The sequence below is a fragment of the Carcharhinus amblyrhynchos genome, chromosome 11 (genome assembly GCF_965287045.1).
Source record: "Carcharhinus amblyrhynchos chromosome 11, sCarAmb.v2.hapA, whole genome shotgun sequence".
Taxonomy (NCBI): Eukaryota; Metazoa; Chordata; class Chondrichthyes; order Carcharhiniformes; family Carcharhinidae; genus Carcharhinus; species Carcharhinus amblyrhynchos.
In genome coordinates this window covers 39,050,513-39,077,328 of record NC_137334.1, presented here as the reverse complement: position 1 = coordinate 39,077,328, position 26,816 = coordinate 39,050,513, and the positions used below count along the sequence as shown (strand labels likewise).

Genomic DNA, 26,816 nt, shown 5'->3' with positions numbered 1-26,816 from the left:
TTAGCCAATGCTGTATCCAAGCCAATAAATTACCCTAATCACATATAAACCAATCTTGTGTATTAACTTCTTGTGTGGCACCTTACCAAATACTTATGAAAATCCAGATATATTACATCTACAGGATCACCATTATCCATCCCGCTTTGAAGAACTAAGCAAATTAGTCAAACGTGATTTACCCTTCATAAAACCATGCTGACTCTGATGGATTGCATTTTAACTTTCTAAATGTCCTGTTATTACTTCCTTTATAATGGATTCTAACAACTTGCCAACAACAGATGTTAAACTAATTGGTCTCTAGTTTCCTATATTTTGTGTCTCTCCCTTTTTGAATGAGGGCATTATGTTAGCATTTTTCCAATCCACTGGAACCGTTCCCACATCAGGAAATTTTGGAATATTGTAACCAATGTATCCACTATCTCTAATGCCATTTCCTTTAAGACCCTAGGATGTAGGCCCTCAGTCTCTACTGACTTGCCTGCCTTCAATCTCAATAGTTTGCTCAGTACTTTTTCCCTAGCAATGATGATAGTTCTAAGTTTCTTCTTTTCTATAACCTCTGCATCTTCTGTTACTATTGGGATATGGTAATGTCCACCACTGTGAAAACTGAGGCAAAATATTGATTTAGTGTCCCAAACCATTCCTGCATTACCTACTATTAACTCCCCAGCCTCATCTTCTAGGAGACCAACATTCACTTTAGTTCCATATGTTGATGTGATTGCTTGTATATGCTGAACTTTAATGTCGATCTTTCTACTTTTTAAATAAGCTGCCATTGTGTAAGTCACATTCACATTTATTCTTCTGGTATTTGACATCCAGGTGGGATTAAGTTTTTTTCTAGATGCCAGCAAACTTACCAGAGCAGAGGAAGCCATTGTCATTACTGTTAATGCAACTTGGTAAGCATTTCAGATACTTTAAAAAGTGCTATATAAGGGAAAAGATGCCCTGTGAAATGTAGATGTTAGGGCAGAGTATTTGTGCTCCATTAAGTCCTTGCAGGGATGCATATTTATTATATAACCTGTAGGGAAATGTTGTAGAGATGAGATACTTTATTGACGATAGGAGTGAGATGATAACAGTTTAAAATAATGAGAATGAAATTGTATAGGGACTTTTTTTTTAAGTTGCATATAAAAGGATATACAAGTATTATTTCAACAAGCCATTGTGCATGTGTAAGCTAATTATTATGTGTTTTCTAGATAAACAGACTTAATTTCAGACATGTAAAGTTGTGTGTTGCTTGTGTTTACTCCTACAGTGAAAATGAACAGAGCCTGGATTTACTTGAAGATAACTTTGTTACTCTTATGTTGCCCTTGAAATATGAGGTTAATGTTGCAGTCCATGGGTAAGTAATCCATGATCTACAGTGAGAATTTCAATAATATTGTGATCATTGCTGTGATACATGTTTGAGACTGAGGTTAGATAAAGCATTACTGCAGCTTTCTGAACATTGCATTTCACAGTATCAAAACAGCTCTTTCACTATCACAAATTACATCTTACGTGAATGTGACAAAGGTAAACTTTCCCTCCTTCTTTCAACCTGTCTGCAGCTTTTGACACAATTGGTCATACCTCCTCCAGCTGCCTCATGTTTGTTATCCAGCTGGGTGGATATGCTTTTATCTGGTTCCATTCTGACCTATTTAATTGTAGCCAGAGAATTGCTTGCAATGGCCTCCTATTCCTGCAGTTCCCTCTGGTGTCCTCAAAGCATTTGTCCTTGGCTCCAAATTCCCATCCCCTGTGCTGCTCTTTGGTGACCTCATCCAAGAGCACAGTGTTGGTTTTCACGTGTATGCTGAGGACACCAGGTCTGCCTCGCCACCACCTCCCTTGACTACTGTTGCTAAGTTATGACATTGCTTATTCGATATCCTGTACGGACCAGAAGAAATTTTCTCCAATGAAACATGGGAAAGGCTGAAGCCATTATTTTCAGCTGCTGCTGTCACTCCAGCCTGGTTCCCAGCATTAGATGAGGTTAAGCCAATTTATTCACAACCTTGAGCTTCTTAATATTTGTTTGTTCTGTTACAAGCTTGCCTATTTCCACCTTTGTAATTTCACCGTATCAGCTCATCTGCTACTGAAGCCCTCACTCATTCTTTCAACGTCCTGACTTGACTATTCCAATGCACTCCTAGCTGGTCTTCCACAGCCTACCCTCCATAAACCTGAGCTCATCAAAAGCTCTGCTGCCCCAGTCTTAACTTCCGGCAAATCTCCTTTCCTTTCTCCAACGTCTTGACTTTAAAACTCTTATCCTTGTTTTCAAAGCTTTGCATGGCCTAACCCCTCCATATCTTTGTAATCCCCTCCAACCTCCGAACCCTCAAATTTCTGCACTCCTTTCATTCTGATCTTTTGTACATTCCCAACTGTAATTGCTCCACAATTGGTGCCTTTAATTGCCTTGACCCGCTAATTCTGGAATAGCCTCTCTATACCTCTCTGCCCCTCCACCTCATGTTTCTGATCGAAAGTTACCTTTTTGATCAAACTTTACGTCATCTGACCCAATATCTCCTTATGTGTCTCGGTGTCATACTTTGTCTTATAAAGTTCATGTGAGGTATCTTGGGAAATTTTAATCTATTAAAAGTGTTTATAAATACCTTTTGTTAAAGTGTAATCATTAATTTAAAAAGAATTGTGACGGCCAAACTGCAGTGTATTTACTTGAAACGTAGAAATAAAAATGCTAACTCACTAATAAAACTACGTCTAACCATTCTGGTCCAATTAGTTAACATTTCTGCTTTGATCACAGTCACGGGTCATCTTAATTTTCTAGAATGACATTGCTTTATCAGCTACATTTCATAACAGAAAACAGATGGGTTATAGAAACAAAGCATAAATAACTGCTTTAATAACTATCACCAAACATTTAAGTTGAGTGGTGCGGTGCTTGAGACTTGTGGACACCCAAATCTGCCTGTGGTGGTGGTGTTTCCAACTCTTCATAAAGTAATGAAAGAGTGTCTCCCAGTCCCAGAAAGTTCATCAGAGTCACCTATAGAAGTTCCGGCAGGTACATAAGAGGTCACAGGCTGGAATGTGTTCTTGGCCCCCATATTTGGTTACTGCAATTTTTTTCAGCATTTTATAAATTTAAGTTGTCAATTATAAATGCTGAGCTACAGATATAAGATGTGGTTTTCAATAATAAATTATTGAATTCTAAGCTGTTGACTTATGAAGAAACATGAAGGCCTGTAAACCCCTGACTCTTTTTATTCACCTGTGGTGACAGTCTTAGCTCAGTTGTAACACACATGCCTTTGAATCAGAAGTTGTGGATTTAAGTCTCACTTCAGAGGCATACGTTCTTGACTGACACCTCAGTGTAGTACTGAGAGAGTGCTACACAACCATAGCTGCCATCTACTGAAAGAAACATTAAAACAATGCCCCATCTGCTCTCAGGTGAGTGTAAAAGATTCAAGACATCATTAAAAGCTATTATTACTGGAAAACAGCAACGGAGTTTTTTCCTAATGTCTCAGGCAGTGTTACCTGCCTCCTTCCCTTCATCTATTTTCATCTATCTTCCCTTCAAGTATGAAAAGGGAGATGGTCAATGCAGGACTGAGGGTGTTGTACTTAAATGCGTCAGAATACGGAACAAGGTAAATGAGCTTGTTGCACACATTGAAATTGGCTGGTGTTGTGGGCATCAGAGACATGGCTGCAAGGGCACCAGGGCTGGGACCTAAATATCCAAGGATATGTGTCCTATTGGAAAGACAGGCAGATGGGCAAAGGGGGCGGGGTTGCATTGTTAGTAAGGAATGAAGTTAAATCAATAGCAAGAAGTGATATAGGATCAGAAGGCATAGAACATTGTGGGCAGAATTGAGGAATCGCGAAGGTAAAAAGACCCTGATATGAGTTGTGTATAGGTCTCCTAGCAGTGGTCAGGATGTGGGGCAGAAAATAATTCAGGAGATAGAAAAGGCATATCAAAAAGGCACTATAACTATAATCATGGGAGACTTCAATATGCAGGAGGACTGGGATACTCAGACAGATAGTGGATCTGAAGAGAAGGAACTTGTGGAATGTCAAAGAGATGGTTTTTTGGAGCAGCTTGTGACAGAGCCTACTAGGAAACAGGCAATTCTGGATTTGGTGATGTGTAATGAGACAGATTGATTAGGGAACTTAAGGTGAAGGAACCCTTAGGGAGCAGTGACCACAACATGATAGAATTTACTCTGCAGTTTGAGAGAGAGAATTCTTCAATATATAAAAAATAAGACAGAAGCAAAAATATCCATTGGACCACTGAATAATGAGACTAAAAAAAGTAATAACAGAAAACAAAGCAATGGCAGAGGAACTGAAAAGTTACTTTGCATCAGTCTTCACTGTGAAAGACACCAGTAGGATGTCACAGCTCCAGGAGAGTCGGGGGCACAGGTGAATGTAGTGGCCATCACTAAGGAGAAGATTCTGGGGAAACTGAAAGGTCTGAAGGTGGATAAATCACCTGGGCCAAATGGACTGCCCTCCAGAGTTCTAAAAGGGATAGCTGAGAAAATTGTTGAAACATTGGTGGTAATCTTTCAGCAATCACTGGAGGCATGGAGGGTACCAGAGTACTGGAAAGTAGCTAATGTTATGCCACTGTTTAAGAAGGGAGAGAGGCAGCAGATGGGAAATTATAGGCCAGTTAGCCTGACATCAGTCAGTGGCAAAATTTTCGAGTCCATTATTAAAGATGAGATTGCAGAGTACTTGGAAGTGCATGATAAAGTAGGACTGAGTCAGCACTGCTTTGTCAAGGGGAGGTCATATCTGACAAATCTGTTAAGATTCTTTGAAGATGTAACAAGGAAGTTAGAAAAAGAATTGATGTATTTAGATTTCCAGAAGGCCTCTGACAAGGTGCTACGTAGGAGACTGTTAAATAAGTTAAGTGCCCATGGTGTTAAGGATAAGATCCTGGCATTGATGGATGATTGGCTGACTGGCAGAAGGCAAGAGTGGAGATAAAGGGGTCTTTTTCATGTTGGCAATCAGTGATTAGTGGTGTGCCTCAGGGGTTGGTGCTAGGACCACAGCTTTTCACGCTGTACATTAACGGTTCCTCCATTAATGAATGGCGGAGCAGACTCGATAGGCTGAGTGGTCTAATTCTGCTCCTATGTCTTATGGTCTCATGTAATACCCCAAACATTCCTTCCAAGTGAAACAGTGATTTATTTGAATTTTTATTTGGTATACTGTGTTTGTTGGCCATGATGCCACCTCCTTGACATCGGGAAGACCAAAGGCAGTTTGATCACTTTGCTGAACAGTTCCATTCAATCTTCAAACATGATCCAAACTTGTGGTTACTTGTTATTTGAATTCTCCCCTCCAACCCCATTCTGGCCTCTGTCCTAGGTTTCCTACCCTTTTCCAATGAAGTCCAGAGGAAGCTTGACAAATAGCACCCCATATTTTAATTAGATAATTTTTAGCCTTCAGGACTCAAATTTGAATTGAACAATTTCAGATTATAATCACTGCTTTACCTGATCTATTACCAGACCCTGGATACCATCATTGGGATTGCAACTCTTCTGCCTTCCATCTTATAACAGATTTTCTTGTTTATTCATTCCCTGTCTCTGTACTTCTTTCAAACATGTTGCTGTTTATGATGAAAGCTCATTATTCTGAAAAGTTAACTAAAAATCAAGACTGATTCTCCAGTGCGGGTTGAGGGAACATTGTACTTTTGAGTAAGACATTAAACTGAGTCTCATCTGCATGCTGAGATGGATGCATGGCACTGAAGAAGAGCGGAAGAGCCATATTTATCCCTCAACTAACAACAGAAACAAACAGATTTACTCGGTCATCATCACAGTGCTGTTTGTGAAAGTTCGCCAAGGGAAAATTAACTGCCATGTTTCCTAATTACAAAGTGTTTATATAGCATTGACATCCTCCCACTCATTAGGGATGAAACTCATCAGATGTAAAAACAAAGCCCTTTAAAAAGAAACCACTTTAAAAGAAGGCACTTAAAACTGGTGAATATCTGCATGGTAGGAGCTAATGTGACATAAGAACATAAGAAATAGGAGCAGGAGTAGGCCATCTAGCCCTTCGAGCTTGCCCCGCCATTCAATAAGATCATGGCTGATCTGAAGTGGCTCAGTTCCACTTTCCCGCTTTCTCCCCATAACCCTTAATCCCCTTGCCTACCAAAAACCTATCTACCCGCGTCTTCAACGGGCAGAGAATTCCAGAGATTCACCACCCTTTGAGTGAAGAAGTTCCTCCTCAACTCTGTTCTAAACTGCAGCCCCCCCCCCCCCCCCCCCCCCCCTTGAGGCTGTGCCCTCTAGTCCTGCTGTCCTTTCTGAGCGGGAAGAACCTCTCCACCTCTACCCTATCCATCCCTTTCATCATCTTATACGTCTCAATGAGATCTCCCCTCATCCTTCTAAACTCTAACGAGTACAAGCCCAGTCTATTCAGCCTCTCCTCATAGCTCAACCCCCTCAACTCCGGTATCAGCCTAGTGACAGCACTATGCATTGTCTCCATCTTTTATTGGCAAAACCATCAAAAAACATAAATTCTAAGATTGAAGTACTTTTAAAGCAGGTTTTTAAGAGGCATATTTTTGCTTTGCTTTCCTAAAACCAAATTTCTCATGAAGTAATAAAAATAGATTTATACAAAGACAAAATATTGCAAATGCTGAAAGTCTGAAATACAAACTGAAAATGCTGGAAATGCTCAGCCAATCAGGCAGTATCACTGGAGAGGGAAAAAGAATTAATGTTTCAGGTCAGTGATCTTCTTTCAGAACTTGTAAAAGTGAGAGATGTAACATATCTTAAGTACAAAAGCAGGGAAAGTGGAGGAAAGAAGCAGGGACACAAAAGCAATAGTAATGGAACAAATAATGAAGAAAAAGAAATGTTTAGAGCAGGTGTAAATGGCAACTGCAGAACCATTACCTGATAGGAATGAAAATGTTGAAGACAATATTGACTTTGGAAACCTTCAAGATTAGGCATTGTTCTTCAAGCTTCCACTGAGCTCCTCTGGAACAGTGTAGAAGGCTGAGGACAGAGCTGTCAGACAGAATGGGGCAGAGAATTAAAATGTTCAGCGACCAGAAGCTCAGGACGATGCTGGTGGATTGAATGGAGACGTTCAGCAAAGTATTCACCTGTTCTGTGTCTGGACATCCAAGTGTAAAGGAGGATTGCTTTATTGATGGTGAATAAAATATACTAAGATGTAAAGTAAAATTTACTGATTCACCTATAAGGCACTTTCAAACTTTCAGACTCACCTTCATGTTATGTTTTTGCTTACTGTGAAATTCAAACCTCAGATATTTGTAAACTTTTGTTCATTGCTTTATAAGTGTGGATAATGTGAGCACAAATAAATGTTTCATACTAGGTAAACACTTTCTTTTGCTAGGGCTGCGTATGAAAAGCTATCAAGCAACACTCTTTTCAAATCTATTAAAATAATATTGCACTCTTCTTGAAACAGGTCGGTATATCCTCCTTCATTTCTGTATGAGGGAATCACTGATGATGACACACCAACATTTACTTTCTATGATTCACCTTGCACATATCAGAATATCAATTATTCATTCCAAGTAAGTTAGATATTCTGATTATTAATACGTGCATGCATGTTTAATTATTTTTGAATGAAGCCTCCTACTCCTTCAGACCATGTTTCAGTTCTGTTGATAGGTGCCTTTAGATTCTTTAGGGTGTGACCCAGATATGGAAGTTTTGTGCTGCCATTACCAGCTGCTCCTGTTTTGCTGGCAGTGCGAAGGGTATTCAAGTTAGTTGAACCCATATCCTATCAAAAGAGAATAAAAAGCAAATTGCAAATTTCAGTTTAGTAATAGAAGATATCCACTGCTGGAGTGTACTGATTGACAGGCTGTCTATCCCTATAGGTTTGATAGCATTCTTTGTTGGCATTTCCCAAATGTTGCTACAGCTCCAAAGTCACTTTGCCACCTCATATGAGGTGAGTTCACATTTTGATAGTTTTAGGAGATGACTAAAGGGTTAGTAGTCTTTGATTTGGTTGGTTAGTAGACATTGTTTGCTTTTACATTATTTTAACCAACCGAGAGGGTTTAAAAAGTTTGAATAGATTTCAGTATCAGGAATGCATCAGTCAAAGTTCTCTTAGATTGCTGTAAAATATTATTTTTTCAGCTCCAATGGCTCCTGAGGTCTGCCAATAGTGGATACTAAATGAGTGGCAGTGGAGCTGGCATGGGGGAGTATGAGGGGGCATGAAAGTTTTATGTGGCATGGAAGTGGCATGGAGTATGAGGGGGACTTAGGAGGTTTAGGAGAGTGTGAGGGGTTAAAGGGTGAAAGTGAGAGGTAAGGTAGTACAAAATAGCCTTATAGTGATGGGCCAAAGAGAACTGAGGAAGGCCTTGGCACTTAGTGGCTTCTGAATTCCTTCAAGGGGTAGCGATCCTGACTGCATCCTGCTCCTGCCCCTGGAGCAAAGATATGGCTGATGGGGTCATTTCCATGGAGATGGGTCTGCCAATTTAGGAAACTGTCTGACTTTAGCTTCCCACCTTTTCTGGCAAAAAAATCTGGCTCAACCGCCTTGCTGTCAGTTCTTATTTCAAAAACTAAGCAATTAGCATAATTCCAGGGAGAAGTTTTTTGGGGGAAATAAACTCTAGTCATGTAACTTAGCTCTTTTGAATATTTTTTCTTCAATTGGTGAATGTTTTGACATTACCAGAAGAACCTGTTCAGAAGAAATTTAGGATCCGGTAGTAAAACATAGTTAGCACAGGCACAGTTGAAACTGAATGACCGGTGAAGCACCCTGTGCCCATGACCAAGGTTAATTTTGCTGATTCACTGCTAAATAAATAATTGGAATCAGATCATAGATACTATCATCAATGCTCATTATTCATATAGATCCATTTTAACTAACTTTTGAAAATGATGGGGAAAACAGAAGGATGATTACTATTCATTATAAAACCCAACGAAGCTTACCTAGCTGGCCCAAAGTCCCTGTCAATGCAGTAGAATCCTACACTGCAGAAGGAGACCATTCAGCCCATTGAGTCTGCACTGACCACAATTCCACCCAGGCCCTATCCCCATAAACCCATGCATTTACCCTAGCTAGTCCCCCTGACACTATGGGGCAATTTAGCACAGTCAATCCACCTATCCTGCACATCTTTGGACTGTGGGAGTAAACCAGAGCACCCAGAGGAAGCTGATGCAGACATGGGAAGAACGTGCAGACTCCATACAGACAATGACCCAAGTTGGGAATCGAACCCGGGTCCCTGGCACTGTGAGGCAGCACTGCTAACCACTGTGTCACCAATGGGATGTCAATGAGTGGATTGAGTAAAGTGCAAATTGACTAATGGCACAGGAAACTGTTGCCCATAGTACTTGGCTTGTCGCAAATGGCTGGGGATAGGAACATATTGAGCAGGAACTGTTCTTAAACTGCTTGCCATTAAAAGAGAAATGGTAATGGGACAGAAAATAGAATATAAACATATGAAATAGAATCAGAAGTAGGCCATTCGGCCTCTTCAACATGCTCTGGCATTTATTAAGAGCATGGCAGATCTGTTTGTGTTTCTAATCCTCCATCTATCCTTGATAATCTTTAATTTCCTTTCTTAAGAAGATCTATCTACCTCTGTCTTAAAATATTCAATGACCCTGCCATCCGCCCCCCCCCCCACTATCTCCACTAACTTCTCCAGGCAGAGAGAGTTCCAATATCAGACAAGCCACTAAGCAAAATAAAATCATCTCATCTCTGTTCTAAAGGGGCTACACCTAATTTTAAAACAATGCCCCTTAGTTCTGGACTCATCCACAAGAGGAATAAACCAGATACGATCTAAGGAGATCCATCAAAGATGCCAAAAGCTAAAGTCCCAAGCTAGCCACACAGATCCCTGCTGACTATGGCAAGATCTGCAAGACATAACAGGCTACAAGATGAAGGCATGTAAAATTACCAGCTCCAACGTATCCCTCCCTGATGAGCTCAATGCATTCAACACCCGTTTTGAGCAAGAGGTCAGCGACAGCATTCCCTCCACCGTGTTAGCCTCGGATGAACCTATATCTGGGGTCTCCATTGCAGATGTCAGAGCAGCTTTCTCGAAGGTCAACCCACGGAAAGTGACTGACCCAGATGGGGTACCTGGACGAGCACTCAGATCCTGCGCAGATCAGCTGGCGGGGTATTCGCAGACATTTTCAGCCTCTCTTTACAACAATCTGTGGTCCCTATCTACTTCAAGAAGGTGACCATTATCCCAGCACCAAAGAAAAGCCACGCAGCATGCCTGAATGACTATCATCTGGTGCCTCTGAGATCCATTATTAGGAACTGCTTTGAAAAGTTAGTTATGGCACAAATTAGTTCTAGACTCCTGGACTGCCTGGTCCACTACAGTTTACTTAGCGTCGCAATTGGTCCACAGCAGACACCATTACCCTGGCCCTGCACTCAACCCTGGAACACCTAGGTAACAAAGACACCTATGTCAGACTCCTATTTATTGACTACAGCTCAGCCTTCAATACTATTATTCCTACAAAACTCATCTCCAAACTCCATGGCCTGCACTTCAGCTCCTCCCTCTGTGACTGGATCCTGAACATCCTAACCCACAAACCAATATCAACAAGGATAGACAACAACTCCTTCTCAACACAATCATCCTCAACACCAGTGTCCCACAAGGCTGTGTTCTCAGCCCCCAGTATACTCCTTATAAGTCTACAACTGTGTGGCTAAATTCCCCTCCAACTCAATTTTCAAGTTGCTGACGACACCACTGTAGTGGGTCGGATCTCAACCAATGATGATATAATACAGGAATGAAACAGAAAATCTGGTGAACTGGTGCGACGACAATAACCTCTCCCTCACTATCAACAAAACGAAGGAGATAGTCATCGACTTTAGAAAGCATAATGGAGGTCATGCCCCTGCCTACACCAATGGGGACAAAGTAGAAATGGTTGAGAGCTTCAGGTTTTCAGGTATCCAGATCAACAACTTGTCCTGGTCCCACCATGCCAAGACTATAGTTAAGAAAGCCCACCAACACCTCTCTCAGAAGACGAAGGAAATTTGGCATGTCAGCTATGATCCTCACCAACTTTTACAGATGTACCATAGAAAACATTCTTTCTGTTTGTACCATAGATTGGTACGGCTCCTGCTCTATCTAAGACCCCCAAGAAACTACAAAGGGTCGTGAATGACACCCACTCCATCATGTGAACCAGCCTTCCCTGTATTGATTCTGTCTGCACTCCCGCTGCCTCGGCAAAGCAGCCAGCATAATTAAGGACCCCATGCACCCCGGACATTCTCTCATCCACCTTCTTCAGTCAGGAAAAAGATACAGAAGTCTGAGGTCACATACCAACTGTCTCAAGAACAGCTTCTTCCCTGCTGCCATCAGATTTTTGAATGGATCTACCTTGCATTAAGTTGCTCTTTCTCTACACCTTACTTATGACTCTAACACTACATTCTGCACTCTCTTGTTTCCTTTTCTATGAATGGTATGCTTTGTTTAGCATGCAAGAAACAATATTTTTCACTGTGAATTAATACATGTGACAATAATACATCAAATCCACCTTGTCAAGATCACGCAGGATCTTACATACTTCAATCAGATCACCCCTCACTCTTCTAAACTCCAGTGGAAACAAGGGCAGCCTATTCAACATTTCCTCATAGGACAAGCTGATTATTCTAGACACCAAATTAGTAAACCTCCTCTGAACTGCCTCCCATGCATTAATATCCTTTGTTAAATAACGAGACCAAAACTACACACAGTATTCAAGATATGGTCTCATCAATGCTCTGTATGATTGAAGCATAACATCTTTCATTTTATGTTCAATTCCTCTCGTAATGAAGGATAACGTTCCATTAGCTTTCTTAATTACTTGCTGTAGCTGCATCCTAACTTTTTTTAATATCTGGATCACCTGCATCATTGAATTTTGCACTTGTTTTCCATTTAATTAATATTCTGCCTTTTCACTCTTCCTGCCAAAGTGAACAACTTCACGTTTTCTCACATGATACTCCAGCTACCAATTTTTGCACTCTCATGCAACCATATTTATCTGCAACCTCTTTCACAACATATTTTCCTACTTATTTTTGTGTCATTTGCAAATTTAGCTACTATGTCTTCACTCTCCACATCCATGTCATTGCTGTAAATTGTAAAACATTGAGGCTCCAACAGAGACCCCATGGGACTCCCTTGTCACATCCTCCCAGTCAGACAATGACCTACTTATACATACTCACTGTACACCAGCCAATCTTCTATCCATGCTAATATATTATACCTATACTATAAGCTTTTACTTTGCACCATAGTTGTAGAATAATTCATTACACTGATAAATTAGACACAACCTTAGAATTACTTTTTGATTTTAAGGCAAGGATAGATAAATTTTTGAACAGTAAAGGAATTAAAGGTTATGGTGAGTGGGCGGGTAAGTGGAGCTAAGTCCACAAAAAGATCAGCCATGTCTTATTGAATGGCGGAGCAGGCTCGAGGGGCCAAATGGCCTACTCCTGCTTCTAGTCCTTAAGTTCTTGTGCAATGCTGAGGCCACTGCGACTATTGAAAATATTTTGAGCAGAATGTGCCCAACGCCTACTCTGTTAATTGTTCACTAACATCATTCAGAGGTCCTGACAGCTGTTTTAGGCAGACACCAATGGTACCTGGGCAGTATCTTACTTCAACATAGTATTGCCCATCCCTTAGCTAATTGGCCCAGGCATTGTTCCGCAGATTTAATTTGATCTCATTTTACAACATACAGCCCATAAAATGGGTCAGATCTCAATTCTGATCCTAAAAGGTGAACAATCAGCCTTTGCTAGTAATGTTCTTGGAAAATAATTGACAATTCATATAGAAAAGATAAATATGAAATATAGCATGAAATTGTGGTTAACACTTGTATTTTAATCTATTGAGTGGTATTTCTCATTGCTGTGTGTGAATGTTGCATAAAATATTCTGATATTAATGGGTTTGTCAGTAAATACATTAATCTATTCACATTTAACTTACTTCAAGGTCACTAACTTGGGGAACAGCATAGCTCCTGATTTTGAGTTGAGAATTACACAGCCCAATGCACTGAGAACAAATGGTGTCAAGTTGTTTGAAGTTCTTGACATAAAGGTAGGATAATCGTTGTACAGTTTGAGGTGCATGTTGAAAAAATAAATCACATGGCCTGAACACAACATTACCAGTATATTCTCTAAATTTGAGTAAGCAGCTTTGTACAGAGCAAAATTGGCCATGATGTTGTATTTCCCATTTCATTTCTGCAACATATGTAACATGTTACCTTCTTTAACTTGCTCTTTGTGAGTGCCTCCTGTGTACAATGAAGCAGAGTTAATGAGGGGAAATTTAACTTCAAAAATTGAGCACTTGGGTTCTGTGGGACAGAGGTGGTGGTGGGAGCTGGGGGTGATAGGTGAACTGTTAATGTTTTAAATGTTAGATTCCTCACAGAACCTGATAACATCTGGCAGAAAGGTAGAGAGCCAATCCGCTTCAAGAAGGTGGACTGATACTTTAAATACAATAATCAAGCTGTGAGCCACATTGTCATGGAGACAATTGAACTCTGGTTATTTAGATTCACAATTGTGGAGAAACCCAACGATTACATATCGTATAGTGGAATGAAAGGATAAATGAACAGGTGTTATATCTCCTGACCTTGTCCAGGAAGGTTTTTTTTAAACATTGGTCTGTAAAAATAACTGCGTAGTTGATAAAACAAACTGGCTTTCACTCTTGCTGGTACCAGTGTTAACAACTGGTCATTTCTCTGAAACTGAACTAGTGCCATATTAACTGTATCTTAATTTTGATGTAATTATTACTGTGTTAATTAACAACATGATCTGACTTAATGGGCTGAATGATATACCAACAAAAAGACAAATTTCAGTGCTGTGATTCTCCCAAATTGGCACTAAGTACTCGTGCCAGTGGGAAATCTGGAGTGTTCATGCATCTCAGGAATCACACCGGTGAGCCCAGCTGTTCAGAGATTGAAAGAGTGTACAGAACTCTGTGTTCGCAGACAAACCTCCCTACCCCCCAAGGCGAAAATAGTGGCCTCTCCTTTCCCACCCCCCTCCCTGCTGACAAGAGGAGCACCACCAAACCCTCAGCAAAGAGGGATGTTCTTCCCCCGGCACTGAAATAACAGGTCATCCTCCTCCCACACTACACAGGCATGTGGGATCTGACCCAGCTTCCCCCCCACAGCACTACTCCCCTTTCAGGCCACCATTCAGATCTACACCCCCTTTTAGACCCCACTCCTTGGCAGTGCCAATGGCACCTGAGCACTGACACCCTGGCCTGGCACCTTGGGTGCTCGGGTGGGGTAGGGGAGGGGTAGTCAGGAAGGTAGCTCCAGTGCTCAGCTGCTGCTCTTGTCACTGCCAGGCAGAACAGGAAAGGTTGCCCAAGGGTCCTGGAGGTTGGTTGTGCTCGGGATAAGGGGTTGATCTTGCCACTTCTCCTGGGATGAGGGTCTCATGGCTCGACTGCACCTTCTAACCCTGAGAAAGGTGTTTAGTTTATGTTTGATGAACTCATACACCATCCTGGAATAAAATACTCATTATTGTCTCTGTCCTTGACAAGCTTTGAAGTATCCTGGTCACTTTAATCTTCATCACCTCTGGATAGCTAGAAAGCTTCCAAATCACTGCAGCACTCCATTTAGCAAATGGAGGTGCAGGTGTGAGAAGATCCCTTTCAAATCCTGTGACTAATGGAAGTCACTCACTTTCACAGGAAGCTCAAAAGTACAACTTTCTGTGCTGAATTTCATTCTCACTGATCCTCCACCTAATAGCTACTGTTGTTGGTGAATACTGATATTTTATGGTGTTTCACTTTTTTGAAATGTGTGATTTATTTTTTTGCAGGCCAGTAATGGAATATGTCGATATGACAGCCACTCAGAACCGGACTGTACTGAAATGCAGAATGTAACAATATTCCATCAAATGGTTAACTTGTTCAATAAGTTTGGAAGAAAAGTATTGGTAAGGACAAATATAAAATGGAACCAAACTCAAAATGATGAAATAGGGAATTAGAAATACTTGCAATTGACAGCAAACCAGTAATCCAATCAAAGTTATAACTAATATAGCAAAGTATTGGTTCTCCAGAGCACAAGATAAAAATCAATACCTTGAGATCATTTCAAAAATAACAACTGCAGTTAAAAAACACCTTAAATGTCTCCAGGCAATTCCCAGGAGACTGCCAAAAAAAGACATTGGACCACAGGAGATATTAAGGGCAGATGACCAAAGGCTTGAGGCAGAGATGGCTTTGAGGGACGTCTTGAAAAAGGAAAGGAAGATGGAAAGGTTGAAGAATGGAATTCTAGAGCTTATGGTTTTGGCATTTCCAGACAAGGCATGATGAATTAAAAGCAAATTACTGTGGATGCTGGAATCTGAAACCAAAAGAGAAAATGCTGTAAAATCTTAGGGTAGTCTAACAGCATCTGTAAGGAGAGAAAAGAGCTGAAATTTCAAGTCCAGATGACCCTTTGTCAAAGCTAAAAGGCATAGGAAGTGGAAGATATTTATACTGTAGGGTGAGGGAATGAAAGATGAGTCATAGCCACAAATATTGCGATCAGTTCCGGGCACTGCACTTTTGGAAAGATGTGAAGGCATTGGCCAGAGTGCAGAAAAAAAATCAGGAGAATGCTTCCAGGGATGAGGAACTTCAGTTATGAAGATAGATTGGAGAAGGTACAATTGATTTCTTTGGAAAAGATTGAAGGAGATTTAATAGGTGTTCAAAAATCATGATAGGTGTGGACAGAGTAGGTAGAGACAAACTATTCCCACTGATGAAAGGATCTAAAATGAGAGGTACAGATTTAAAATAATTAATATAACAAAGACAATATGAGGAAAAAGGTTTTTATACTGCAAGTGGTGAGGATTTGGAATGTACTGTGTGAGAGTGTGTGCTGGAGGCAGGTTCATTTGAAGCATTCAAAAAGAAATTAGGCTGTTTTCTGGAAACGGAGAATGGCTCTAATTGAATTACTCATTTAGGAGCAGGTGCAGACATAATGGGCTGAGTGGCCTTCTTTACCAAAACAGTTCTCATATTAAAAGAGGTTAAGGTCATAAAGGTAGTGACATAAATGATATTGGTATTGGAGAGGTGTTTGTGCAAGATAAAAGAGGCTAGGATCAGAGGGATAGCTCCTGGACATCAGTCTGATTGATGGCAGTCATGCCTGCAGTGATAGAGAGAGTGAGCGAGCGAGACTCACCAGGGAAAGTCTAGCAGGTGAAGTAGCAAGAGAAAAAGTACGTGACTTGAACCAGGGGAAGTCCAGGAGGTGAAGAAGCGAGAGAGTGTAAGACTCAAACCAGGGAGAGTTCAGGAGATAAAGCAGCGACAGATTGTGCAAGACTCAAACCAGGAGAGTCCGCTAGGTGAAGGAGTGAGAGGGCACAAAGCACAAACCAAGGAGAGTCCAAGTGGTGAAACGATAAGTGTGTGTGAAACACAAACCAGGGAGAGCACAGAGATGTAGCAGTGGGAGACAGCATGAGGCTTAAACCAGAGAAACTCCAGCAGATGAAGCAGTGAGAAGGAGCAGGTGACTCGAACCATGGAGGTAAAGCAACAGGATTGAGTGCAAGATTCAAACCATGGAGAGTCTAAGAGTTGAAGCAGTGAGAAAGAGTGAAACTCAAATAAGGGAGAGTCCTGGAGGGTGATACTGTGAAAGAGTGTGAAACTGAAACCAGAGAGTCCAGAGGTGAAGCAGCAAGAGAGAGCATGAGATTCAAACCAGAAAAGCACCTGGATGTGAAGCAGCGAGGATCCAGTTTCACATGGAATCCAATGACAAAGTTAGAATCAAGAATCATGTTCTATCAAATAATTGAGGAGTTCGGGGCCAAATTAAAACACAACATCAAAAGGTATTCCTCTGTAGATCTAAGATTCTTAACTACTTCATTTCCTGGACTTTGTGTAACTAACGAATATTAAGTATAAAGCACTACTCCACTCTCATTTACAAATCATATCTTCCTTATGAGAAAGCATTTTGTCAATTAAATGAGATTAATAACTCGCTTGAAGTATTTTGAATAAGAGCACATGTTCTGTGCTCCCATTACACCTCCACCTCGTCTGGTCACTCATCTGGAGCTGGGCCTGCTTCCAGAGTCACATTGTGGCTTCCACAAAGGTCATGGGACTACTGACATGATTTTTGCTGCATGCCAACTTCAGGAGAAGTGTCAGGAGCAGAATTGTGAGCTCTAAACAACTTTTGCTGACCTCGCGAAAGCCTTCGATACTATAAGCCGACAAGGCCTGTGGAGGATCATTTCAAAGTTTGGCTGCCCCCTCCCAAATTCATTCAGATGATACGCCAGTTCCATGATGGCATGACGGCCAGAGTACTGGACGGTGGAGAATCCTCTGAGGCATTCCCAGTCACCAATGGCATCAAACAGGACTGTGTGCTCGCACCCACACTTCAGCATAATGTTTACTGCCATGCTGAATGATGCCTTCCAGGACTGTGTTGCTGGAATCAGTTTCAAGTACAGAGTGGATGGGAAGCTTTTCAACCTGAGGAGACTTTAAGCTATTACCAAAGTGAAGGAGACTGTTCTGAGAGATTTCCTGTTTGCCGATGACTGCGCCCTGTACGCTGGCTCAGAACCAGAGATGCAAGTCCGCATGGACAAATTTTCCACGGCTTGTGACAACTTTGGACTCACCATCAACATTAAAAAGATTGAAGTCATGCACCAGCCTGCTCCTCATGCACCGTACACAGAACCCATCATCACAATCAAAGGGCAGAAACTACAGGCAATGGACAAGTTCACTTACCTTGGCAGCACCCTCTCCCAAGCAGTGACTATTGATGCAGAAGTTAACTGCAGAATAGCAAAAGGGAGTTCTGCTTTTGGTAGACTGCGCTCCACTGTAGGGGAACGTCGAGGAATCAGCCCAGCAACAAAACTGAAGGTCTACAGCGCCGTGGTACTCGCTACCCTCCTGTATGCCTGTGAAATGTGGACTATGTATCGAAGGCATGCAAGATAGCTCAATCATTTCCACGTGACATGTCTTCACAGAATATTACGTATCCGATGGCATGACAAAGTACCAGACACTGAAGTTCTCTCTAGAGCAAGTCTGCCATTAGTCCACACACTGCTGATGAGAGTGCAGACCCGATGGGCAGGTCATGTCGTCCGTATATCAGACGAGCGCATACCCAAGCAGCTCCTTTTGGTGAACTCTCTGTTGGAAAACGCTCACATAGAGGGCAGAAGAAACATTTCAAAGACACGCTCAAAGCCTCCCTGAAGTCGTTTGACATTGACACGACCACCTGGGAAATGTTGGCACAAAACTGCCCTACCTGGCACTGCCTCATCCAGAAAGACTGTCAAGCTCACGAAGCAAGGTGTATTGCTGAAGCACAACTTAAGCGTGACCTGCGCAAGTCCAGAGCCACCAGCTCAACAACTACAGTGTCTACACAAGTCTGTCCAATATATGTCAGGACATTCTGTACCCGAATTGGCCTGATCAGTCATCTTCGGACACACTGCAACCAGCCTCAAAATGACTAATGGTGTTGAGGTCCTCATCAATGACGATGGACAAACAACAACACCTCCAGATGGGGCTTTTCTTCAGTGAGAGTATTTATTATGTGCAATCACTTTTAACCTTTCATAAATTAGATTTAACTTTTTTTTCAGTCCTGTTTCAGAGATGGAATTTCCTGTTTAAACATCAGATGCCAGTTAGGAGACATTGAACGTGGAAGAGTTGTTACTGTTCATGTTGCTATGAAACTCAATTATGCACATCTGGCAGGAGTAAGTTTAATTATTTTAAATCTTTTTAAGTATTGCTTTTAGTAAAAGAATATCATATACCAAATCATCTTGGTGCTTTGACTAATCTGTTCAGCTAATGTGCTGACATATTCTATTGATTATAGAGTGGGGAAAAAAAATTATATATATAAAATGGTATTTTGACAAAACCAGGATTAGAATATTTAAATATTGGGGATGATTTTCTGGTCTCGCTGTGCAGATTGCACCATTGCTGGAAAATAGCGTGCAGGCCTAAAAATGGGTTTTGCCACTGACACAAATCTGATCACACCCAGAAAGGGGACAAGGCTGATTAGCATATGTAAAGTAGTATTTAAATATGCATAGCTCATTTGATGCTGGATTCTCCCACCTCCCAGGATCTTCCAGGCCTTGAGCACAGTGAGAGCCTGGTGAGAATCACCACTGATCTCCACCAGCAGAGGTCAGCGTGATGGCTATGCTGGGAGGCTCGGAAGTTTCAAGGCCCTGGGTAGTCAGGGGATATGGCTGACCAATGTCCATCTGGCAATGCTGACCTGGCACCCTGGCAGTGCCAATTGGGCACTACCAGTACACCTGACACTGGGTGGGAATGGGGCCTGAATGGTGTCTATGACGGGGACACTATGAAGGGGAGGCATGTCAAGGATCATGAAGAGGGAGGCATGTTGGGGGTCATGAAGGGAGACTCAATAGCCCCCCCCCCCATGCTGGTGATGTGATGGGGAGGGCATGGGGAAACATGCTGCCAACGAGAGGGGCAGTCCTGATGTCCAAGGGGGGGGGGAGGAGTCTCCCAGTGCACTATGAGATCAGGGTGCCCTTTCAAACAGTGCCCAATTGCTTTGCCTCTGGGTTCATTGGTCTGTTTGGACCCCACTCTACGCAGAACAACTGCATAACTCAGCATTCTCCTAAAAAATGACTAAGTGTGAGACGATTGCAGTCCGGTGATCGCTCTGGTTTTCTTGCTGTTATAATACTAAGGGGGTGATCTGACCAAAAAAAATTTAAATACCGAATGTGTGTGAAAACAGGAGAATTGTGCCCATTTTTGGGTGAGCGCCCAGTCATAATCCTATGGCACTTAGTTGAAAAAAAAATGCAAGTCCTGCCAGCAAGGGGGAAGGGGGTGGTGCCTAACCTTTCCAGAAAACTGGGTGCTGAGCTCTAGGGGTGCCAACGTGCAGGTGTTCCAGTCGTTCCCTGTGCTGGGCTTGCCCACCCCTCCCCAGACATCATAGAATCCGTACAGTACAGGAAGAGGCCATTCTTCGTATCGAGTCTGCAATGACTGCAAACACACCCAGGCCCTATCCCCATGACCGTACACATTTGCCCTGCTAATCCCCCTGACAGTAGGGTCAATTTAGCATGGTCAATCCATCTAACCCGCACATCTTTGGACTGTGGGAGGAAACTGGAGCATCCGGAGGAAACTCACACAGGACATATGGAGAACGTGCAGACTCCACACAGACCCGAGGCCAGAATTGAACTTGGGTTCCTGGCACTGTGAGGCAGTGGCGCTAGCCACTGTGCCACCGTGCCACTCACATCACATAACCCCACTGCTTTGCAGAGTTCACACTTCCTGCCCTGCCCCCCTTGGTACCAGAGTGCCCTGGTGCGCAATGCCAGGGAGCCTGGCTGGCACTGGGGTTTGCAGTGCCCTCTGTTCCCATTGGTGGGGACCATACATGATCTTTGCCAGTGAGGACCTTGACTGGTGAGCAGGGAAGGGCAAGGGAACCTGGACGATAGCATCTGGGGCGATAATTATATTTAAATCAAGTTTTGAATATTGAAATTGGCTTTGTTGTGGGAAATTCACCACTGTGAAGTCAGACTTGGGAGGTTCAACAAATCATTTTATTTGGACAAAGCTCTGGGAGAAGCGCTGGCATTCCGCAGTACAGGCAGCCACCTTCTCAACCATACAATGGTGGTTGAGCATCTTTTATACTTTTTAGATAATATTATACATTGGCATATCATTACAAGTTGAATAGACAGTATGGATATCAACAGTTAACACATCATTATACACAAACAAGTACAGACATTGACAGTTATCACATTGTTGTACATTGAATAGATACATTTATGTCACCATCAGTGGCTGATCTCATTATCAAACTCATTGTTCTGGGTTTGCTTTTATCTCAAGTTTAAGGTGCCTCAAGGTCTGACCTGTTTCCTGCAGTAATTTAAACATTACAGGTTATAACTGTTAGTGTAATAACTCTTAATGTCCCTTCCCAGAGTCCATTTTGTGTGCCAGGTAACCATTTTGTGTCTTTTACTTTGATTTCACTCCAACAGTTTCATCAGCAGAACAGTGTTAGTAACATTATGAGAGGTAAAAAGCTAGGCTCAAACCAGATTTTTCACCTGTTGTCTAATCTAATGGCTCACACATTCCCTTCGTTATTTTTTGGGGAAAATCACGGCCCTTGTGTTTGTACTCTCTAGCTTCCCTATTATTATTACAAGTACATGTCTGTTGGCAAGATTATTTAGTGAAATCTTAATAGGGCACAAAAAAACTTTTGCCTCTCCTCTTTCTCTTGTAGAATGTAAAGAAAGCTATTCAAGGATCTTGAATGTGATTTTGTAGCTGTAAAGAATCTCTGGTTCAAATTACAGCCTTCACTGCTGCTATTCGCAAACCTATTTTGTCATCTATTGTGAGATCACCTGATTAATGCTGTTATGAAATTGGCAGGCTTGGTCCCGGTTCCCAAAATGCACCTCTCATCAGACGATCAGGGAATGATATCCATTTTAATATTTGCAGTTGAGATTGCCCCACATTCTTGGCTGAAGGAGAAAAAAGTGCTTTCCAAAGGTAACAATAAAGCATCTGAAAAAGGGAGCGAGGAACAAAATTCCAACTTCAATTAATAATAAGGAACAAAATATAATTATAACTTTAGTGAATTTACATCAATAATGTATGATCTGCAGCATTTGCAGGTACCCTTGTCTTTTGTTATTTTTGCATTTGAAAACTATTGTATAGCATGGAGCATGGCATAAGAATGCGCTAAATTAATATTTTTGTTTTTAAAACATAACAAAACGCTCACTTATTTCAACAGGATAGCGCTTCTTCGACTTACTTTGTTACAGAAGCTGTGGCATCATCGGGGCAGAATCCAAATGTCATTGAAAATGAACAAGGAACAAGTGTAATTGTAAGTCTTTAAATACAATATATTTTTTAGTACAGTTCACCTTTTCGCCCTCTCTCCTGAAACTGTATGTAATTTCATGACAAATGCCAGCCATCTCCAGAACACTGCGCCTTCTAAATGCTGTTCGACTACATAAGGCTATCAACAGCCAATCCCAGCCCTTTTCAGCAGGGGTCACTGGTTACATGACAATCAGGAACAGGCAGATTGGTTGATTTTTTTTTTAACCTGGCATATTTAGCAAATCAATCAATTAAACCAGTTACCACCCTGCACATAGATTACACAGCTTCTGATAGGGTTACGGAATAATTTGAAGCTTGGAAAGTGAGGAAAGAAAAAAATTCTTCCAGGCTCCATGGATCGTAACTGGGGCAACCCAAAGAAATGCTGGGGACCCCACCCCAGAGATGGGAATTACTCAGCAATTGCCCGGGAAGTTCAAACTTCTGTCGGGCAATTGCCCTGCAGTTGAAACTAGTTAAGAACATAACATAACATAAGAAGTAGAAGCAGGAGTAGGCCATCTAGCCCTTCAAGCCTGCCCCGCCATTCAATAAGATCATGGCTGATCTGACGTGGCTCACTTCCACTTTCCCGCTTTCTCCCCATAACCCTTAATTCCCTTGCCTACCAAAAACCTATCTACCCATGACTTAAACATATTTAGCGAGGTAGCCTCCATCACTTCAACAGGCAGAGAATTCCAGAGATTCACCACCCTTTGAGTGAAGAAGTTCCTCCTCAACTTCGCTCTAAACTGCAGCCCCCCCCCCCCTTATCTTGAGGCTGTGCCCTCTAGTCCTGCTGTCCTTTCTGAGTGGGAAGAATCTCTCTACCTCTACCCTATCCATCCCCTTCATCATCTTAGACATCTCTATAAGATCCCCCCTCATCCTTCTAAACTCCAACGAGTACAGACCCAGTCTATTTAGTCTCTCTTCATAGTCCAAACCCCCCATCTCCAGTATCAGCCTAGTGAACCTCTTCTGCACTCCCTCCAAGGCCAAAATATCCTTGCGCAAGTGCAGCGACCAAAACTGCACACAGTACTCCAGCTGCGGCCTCACCAGTGCCCTGTACAGTTGCAGCAAGACCTCCCTCCTTTTATATTCTATCCCCCTCGCTATAAAGGCCAGCATCCCATTCGCCTTCTTGATCACCTGCTGCACCTGCAGACTGGGTTTTTGCCACTCATGTACAAGGACCCCCAGGTCCCTCTGCACCGTAGCATGCTGCAGCTTTTCGCCCTTTAAATAGTAATCCCTCCTACTATTAGTCCTGCCAAAGTGGATAGTTGGTAGTATAGTTTAAATTGCAAACTTTGGATGGTTGTCATGACAGAATAGTTACCCAGGAAAAGTTAAAAGAATTAAAACCACTTCTAAATCCTGAGTAACTATAGTAATGAACCCCCCCCACCTCCCCCCACTGAACACTCAGTCCTTCCACTGACCACCAACGCCCTGACAACCCAAACTTCACCCATCCATTGACCATCCAACTGTCCACTCCCTGCTGATCGACCAGTCACCCAGACCAAAACATCTCCCACACTGACCACTTGGCCAACCCCCCATCACTGACCTTCTGGCTCTCGCCAACAAACCGACCCCTCCCCTGACCACCCAGTTCTGTCCATCACAAAGCAGTCTGCTTGAACAGCACCCTATTATCTTAAACATTTGCTTCCACTAGTAACAACAGACAGTGACAACAGTACGTACCATATATAAGATGCACTGCAGCAACTCACCAAAGTTCCTCCAACAGTTTACTTTACAACCTGCAATGTCTACCACCTAAAAGAACAAGCACAGCAGACCATGAGAACACCATCACCTCCAAGTCTTGCACCATCCTGAACTGGAATTTATTACAGTTATTTATTGTCAATGGGTGAAATCCTGGAACTCCCTTCCTGACAGCACTGTGGGTGTACCTACGCCACAAGGATTGCTGTGTTTCAAGGCGGCAGCAACCACCGCCGTCTAAAGGGCAATTAGGAATAGACTAAGTGCTGACCTTGTCAATGATGTGCACATCCCATAAATAAAATTTGGTACAGGGCAATAAAGATCCTGTTTCACACCTTCTCTAAATTGGTGCCACTTATTCTTAAGTTGAATTATATTAATTGCCAAATGAACTTGCAAGTAGAGCAAAAGTCATGAAACATTAAAGTTAAGGAGCGCAAAGATGTGTATTCAACCTGCAGCTGTGATGTGTGGCTATAGCTCATGATAAATATGAATCGCTGTGTGAAATCTTTTTAAAATTTCAGGTATTCAGTTGTAAACAGCAATTTGTCCTGCTAGGATATGGGCACACACAGTAAGCAATGAAACAGCTGTAAAGGTTTTGCATGGGCCAACAGTAAATACATAGCATGTTGCTGGCCGTATTTGGAATGCATGTGTGGTATGTGGTACTCCTTTGCCACCATAGCTTGTTTAATGTCTGTTATTGCCTTCTGTCTTCAAGTTGTTTCCAAATATATTGTACAGCTGACCTCTAAGAAGGATGGTCTGGAACAGAGAACAGACAACTTTCCATGTTCCCACTTCATGCAGCAAAATGTCCACTGTGAAACATCGAACAAGTGATTTTATGTATTTCACTTCTTTTGCGACATGCCTTTAGACCCAGTTTTTCTGGGCTTTTGGAAAGTCCTTCTTGATTTTCCATCCAATAGTTTTTGACAGTGGTTTCTCTTAGCCCAAAGAGGTAGAAAAGCCATCTTTAAATGGTTGCATTCTACAAATAACCCCTTGAGCTGCAGCAAATATTTTGAACTTTTGTGTGTGTAAGTTGGCTGTTCTGATTGCCCGCATTACAACAGTGATTAGGGGAAGGATTTTTAGGCACTGATGGGGGAGGACATCTAGATGTTGCTATTCCTGCCTCCGGCAATTTTCCTGAGAACAGGGAATGGCAAGACCTAGAAACATGCCTGAATTGGAAATTAAATCAGTTACTCTTTAATAAGTTTACTGTCTGCTTGTTCAGTACTAGTCTGAAATTTTGCTGGGGGCATAGGGGTTGCAGCAAGAAATTAAATGGTCCCATAAAAGGAGGCACAGTTAAGAGCAGCACTGAATCATTGATATACAGGTAGCATTGGGTGTGTAAAGGTTGTAAGGAAAATCATAGAGTTATAGAGGTTTACAACATGGAAACAGGCCCTTCGGCCCAACTTGAGAGTCATGGTCACTGTGTTCCAAAAATAATGAAGTGCATATTAATAAGTGAAGCAAGATCCAGCGAACTACTTAATCCTCTGCACAATCTGGTGGCCTATGTTCTCGATCCATACTTCCCTTGTGGTCTTGAATGTGTTGGAGGCAGCCTGCTCCCTTGTCTCTTTTTGTGGCTGGGTTGCACGTTGTGCTTGTTGTGGCAGTCCCAATGTGGTCGTCTCCAGAGGCTGATGCATCAGCACCAATGCAGAGGTAACCTCCGTCACAGGACCCTGCTGTGTAGCTCATTCACAATGGTGCAAAACAGAAGGATGCTCCCTCATCCTCATTGGTGACTGTCTCAGCTCTTGGCTGATGCTCCAGATAGCTTCCGTGTCTGGGGAATAGATACACCAACTGGGACGCACTCCATGTATGTGTGCCACAGAACCATTGGCTGATCCATGCATGGATTCCGTGAATGTCAGTGACCTGCTCCTATATCCATTCCAAGTGCTACCGCATAATTCTCCTTGAAGTCAGTTACTTTGTCGATGGAGGAGCTCATGTATTCAAACCCTGAACCATGATGCTGTTGATGAACTGAATGGAAGGCTCCATTTTTAATCCATGACATTACATTGTTCGGGAGGCTATGGCATCTGGGTACACATTTGTTGTGTTGCTCTAGGTAAAGCCCCTATAATGTGAGGCCCTGCATCTGTCCTCCATCTACTGAGAGACTGTTCACAGCCATCTCTCACTTGCTCACCCAATCTTCACCCAGTGTCTATTTACAGTGTTGGCTCTGCTGTCTGTTTCTTGTGATGGTCCAGGTGCTGTGAAAGGCGTCAGGCATTCTTCCTCCTCCATGTCAGAATCCATGGATGATATGAATAAGAGATTGTGAGAACAAATCTTTGATAGCAAAACCCTCTGCTTTGCTGAGGCTGAGGCTTTGGCAAGTTAATATTGAGTGGGGAGGAGTGCATTTCACTGCCTTTATCTATTCACTGCTATATCCTTTCACACACTCCCTCAGATATGCCCATCTCCTTCCCCACCATTATCTTGTGGGGCCTTTCCAGATGGAGGTTTTATGACAATCAACAATGGTTCCATGGTCATCATTAGATTTTTAATTCCAGATTTCCATTTCTGCTATGGTGGGATTTGAACATGTGCTCCCAGAGCATTACCTTGGGTCGATGATTACTAGTCCATTGACAATACCACTACGGCACTGCCTCCCCCGAGTATGTGCTTTACTTCACAAGAACAAGAGAGGACAATGCTTTGCTAACCTCTCTAACCAATACTTCTCCAGTTACATAAGCTTGTAGATCTTCAACAGTACTAGGGCTCAGAACTTTGC

The 26,816-nt window shown here is 42.3% G+C and overlaps 2 protein-coding genes across 4 annotated transcripts in view; one reads left to right on the top strand and one right to left on the bottom strand.

Moving 5' to 3' along the window:
• itga4 (integrin alpha 4) overlaps window positions 1-26,816 on the top strand; it is a 134,296-nt gene that overhangs the window by 96,558 nt on the left and 10,922 nt on the right. The window contains exons 20-26 of the mRNA XM_080198886.1: window positions 838-917; window positions 1,286-1,375; window positions 7,555-7,666; window positions 13,193-13,300; window positions 15,082-15,201; window positions 18,937-19,056; window positions 22,167-22,262. Coding sequence (XP_080055012.1) covers window positions 838-917; window positions 1,286-1,375; window positions 7,555-7,666; window positions 13,193-13,300; window positions 15,082-15,201; window positions 18,937-19,056; window positions 22,167-22,262 — 726 coding nt within the window. The remainder of the gene's footprint in view (window positions 1-837; window positions 918-1,285; window positions 1,376-7,554; window positions 7,667-13,192; window positions 13,301-15,081; window positions 15,202-18,936; window positions 19,057-22,166; window positions 22,263-26,816) is intronic.
• The window catches only part of cerkl (CERK like autophagy regulator), a 158,956-nt gene continuing 153,068 nt past the window's right edge, over window positions 20,929-26,816 (bottom strand). For 2 of the 3 annotated variants that reach the window (XR_013888158.1, XM_080198888.1), the window contains one exon: window positions 23,114-24,064. The gene's annotated coding sequence lies outside the window, so the exon portion shown is untranslated. Of the gene's footprint in view, window positions 21,929-23,113; window positions 24,065-26,816 lie in introns of those variants that run through there. The other variant, XR_013888159.1, reaches the window with a different exon arrangement.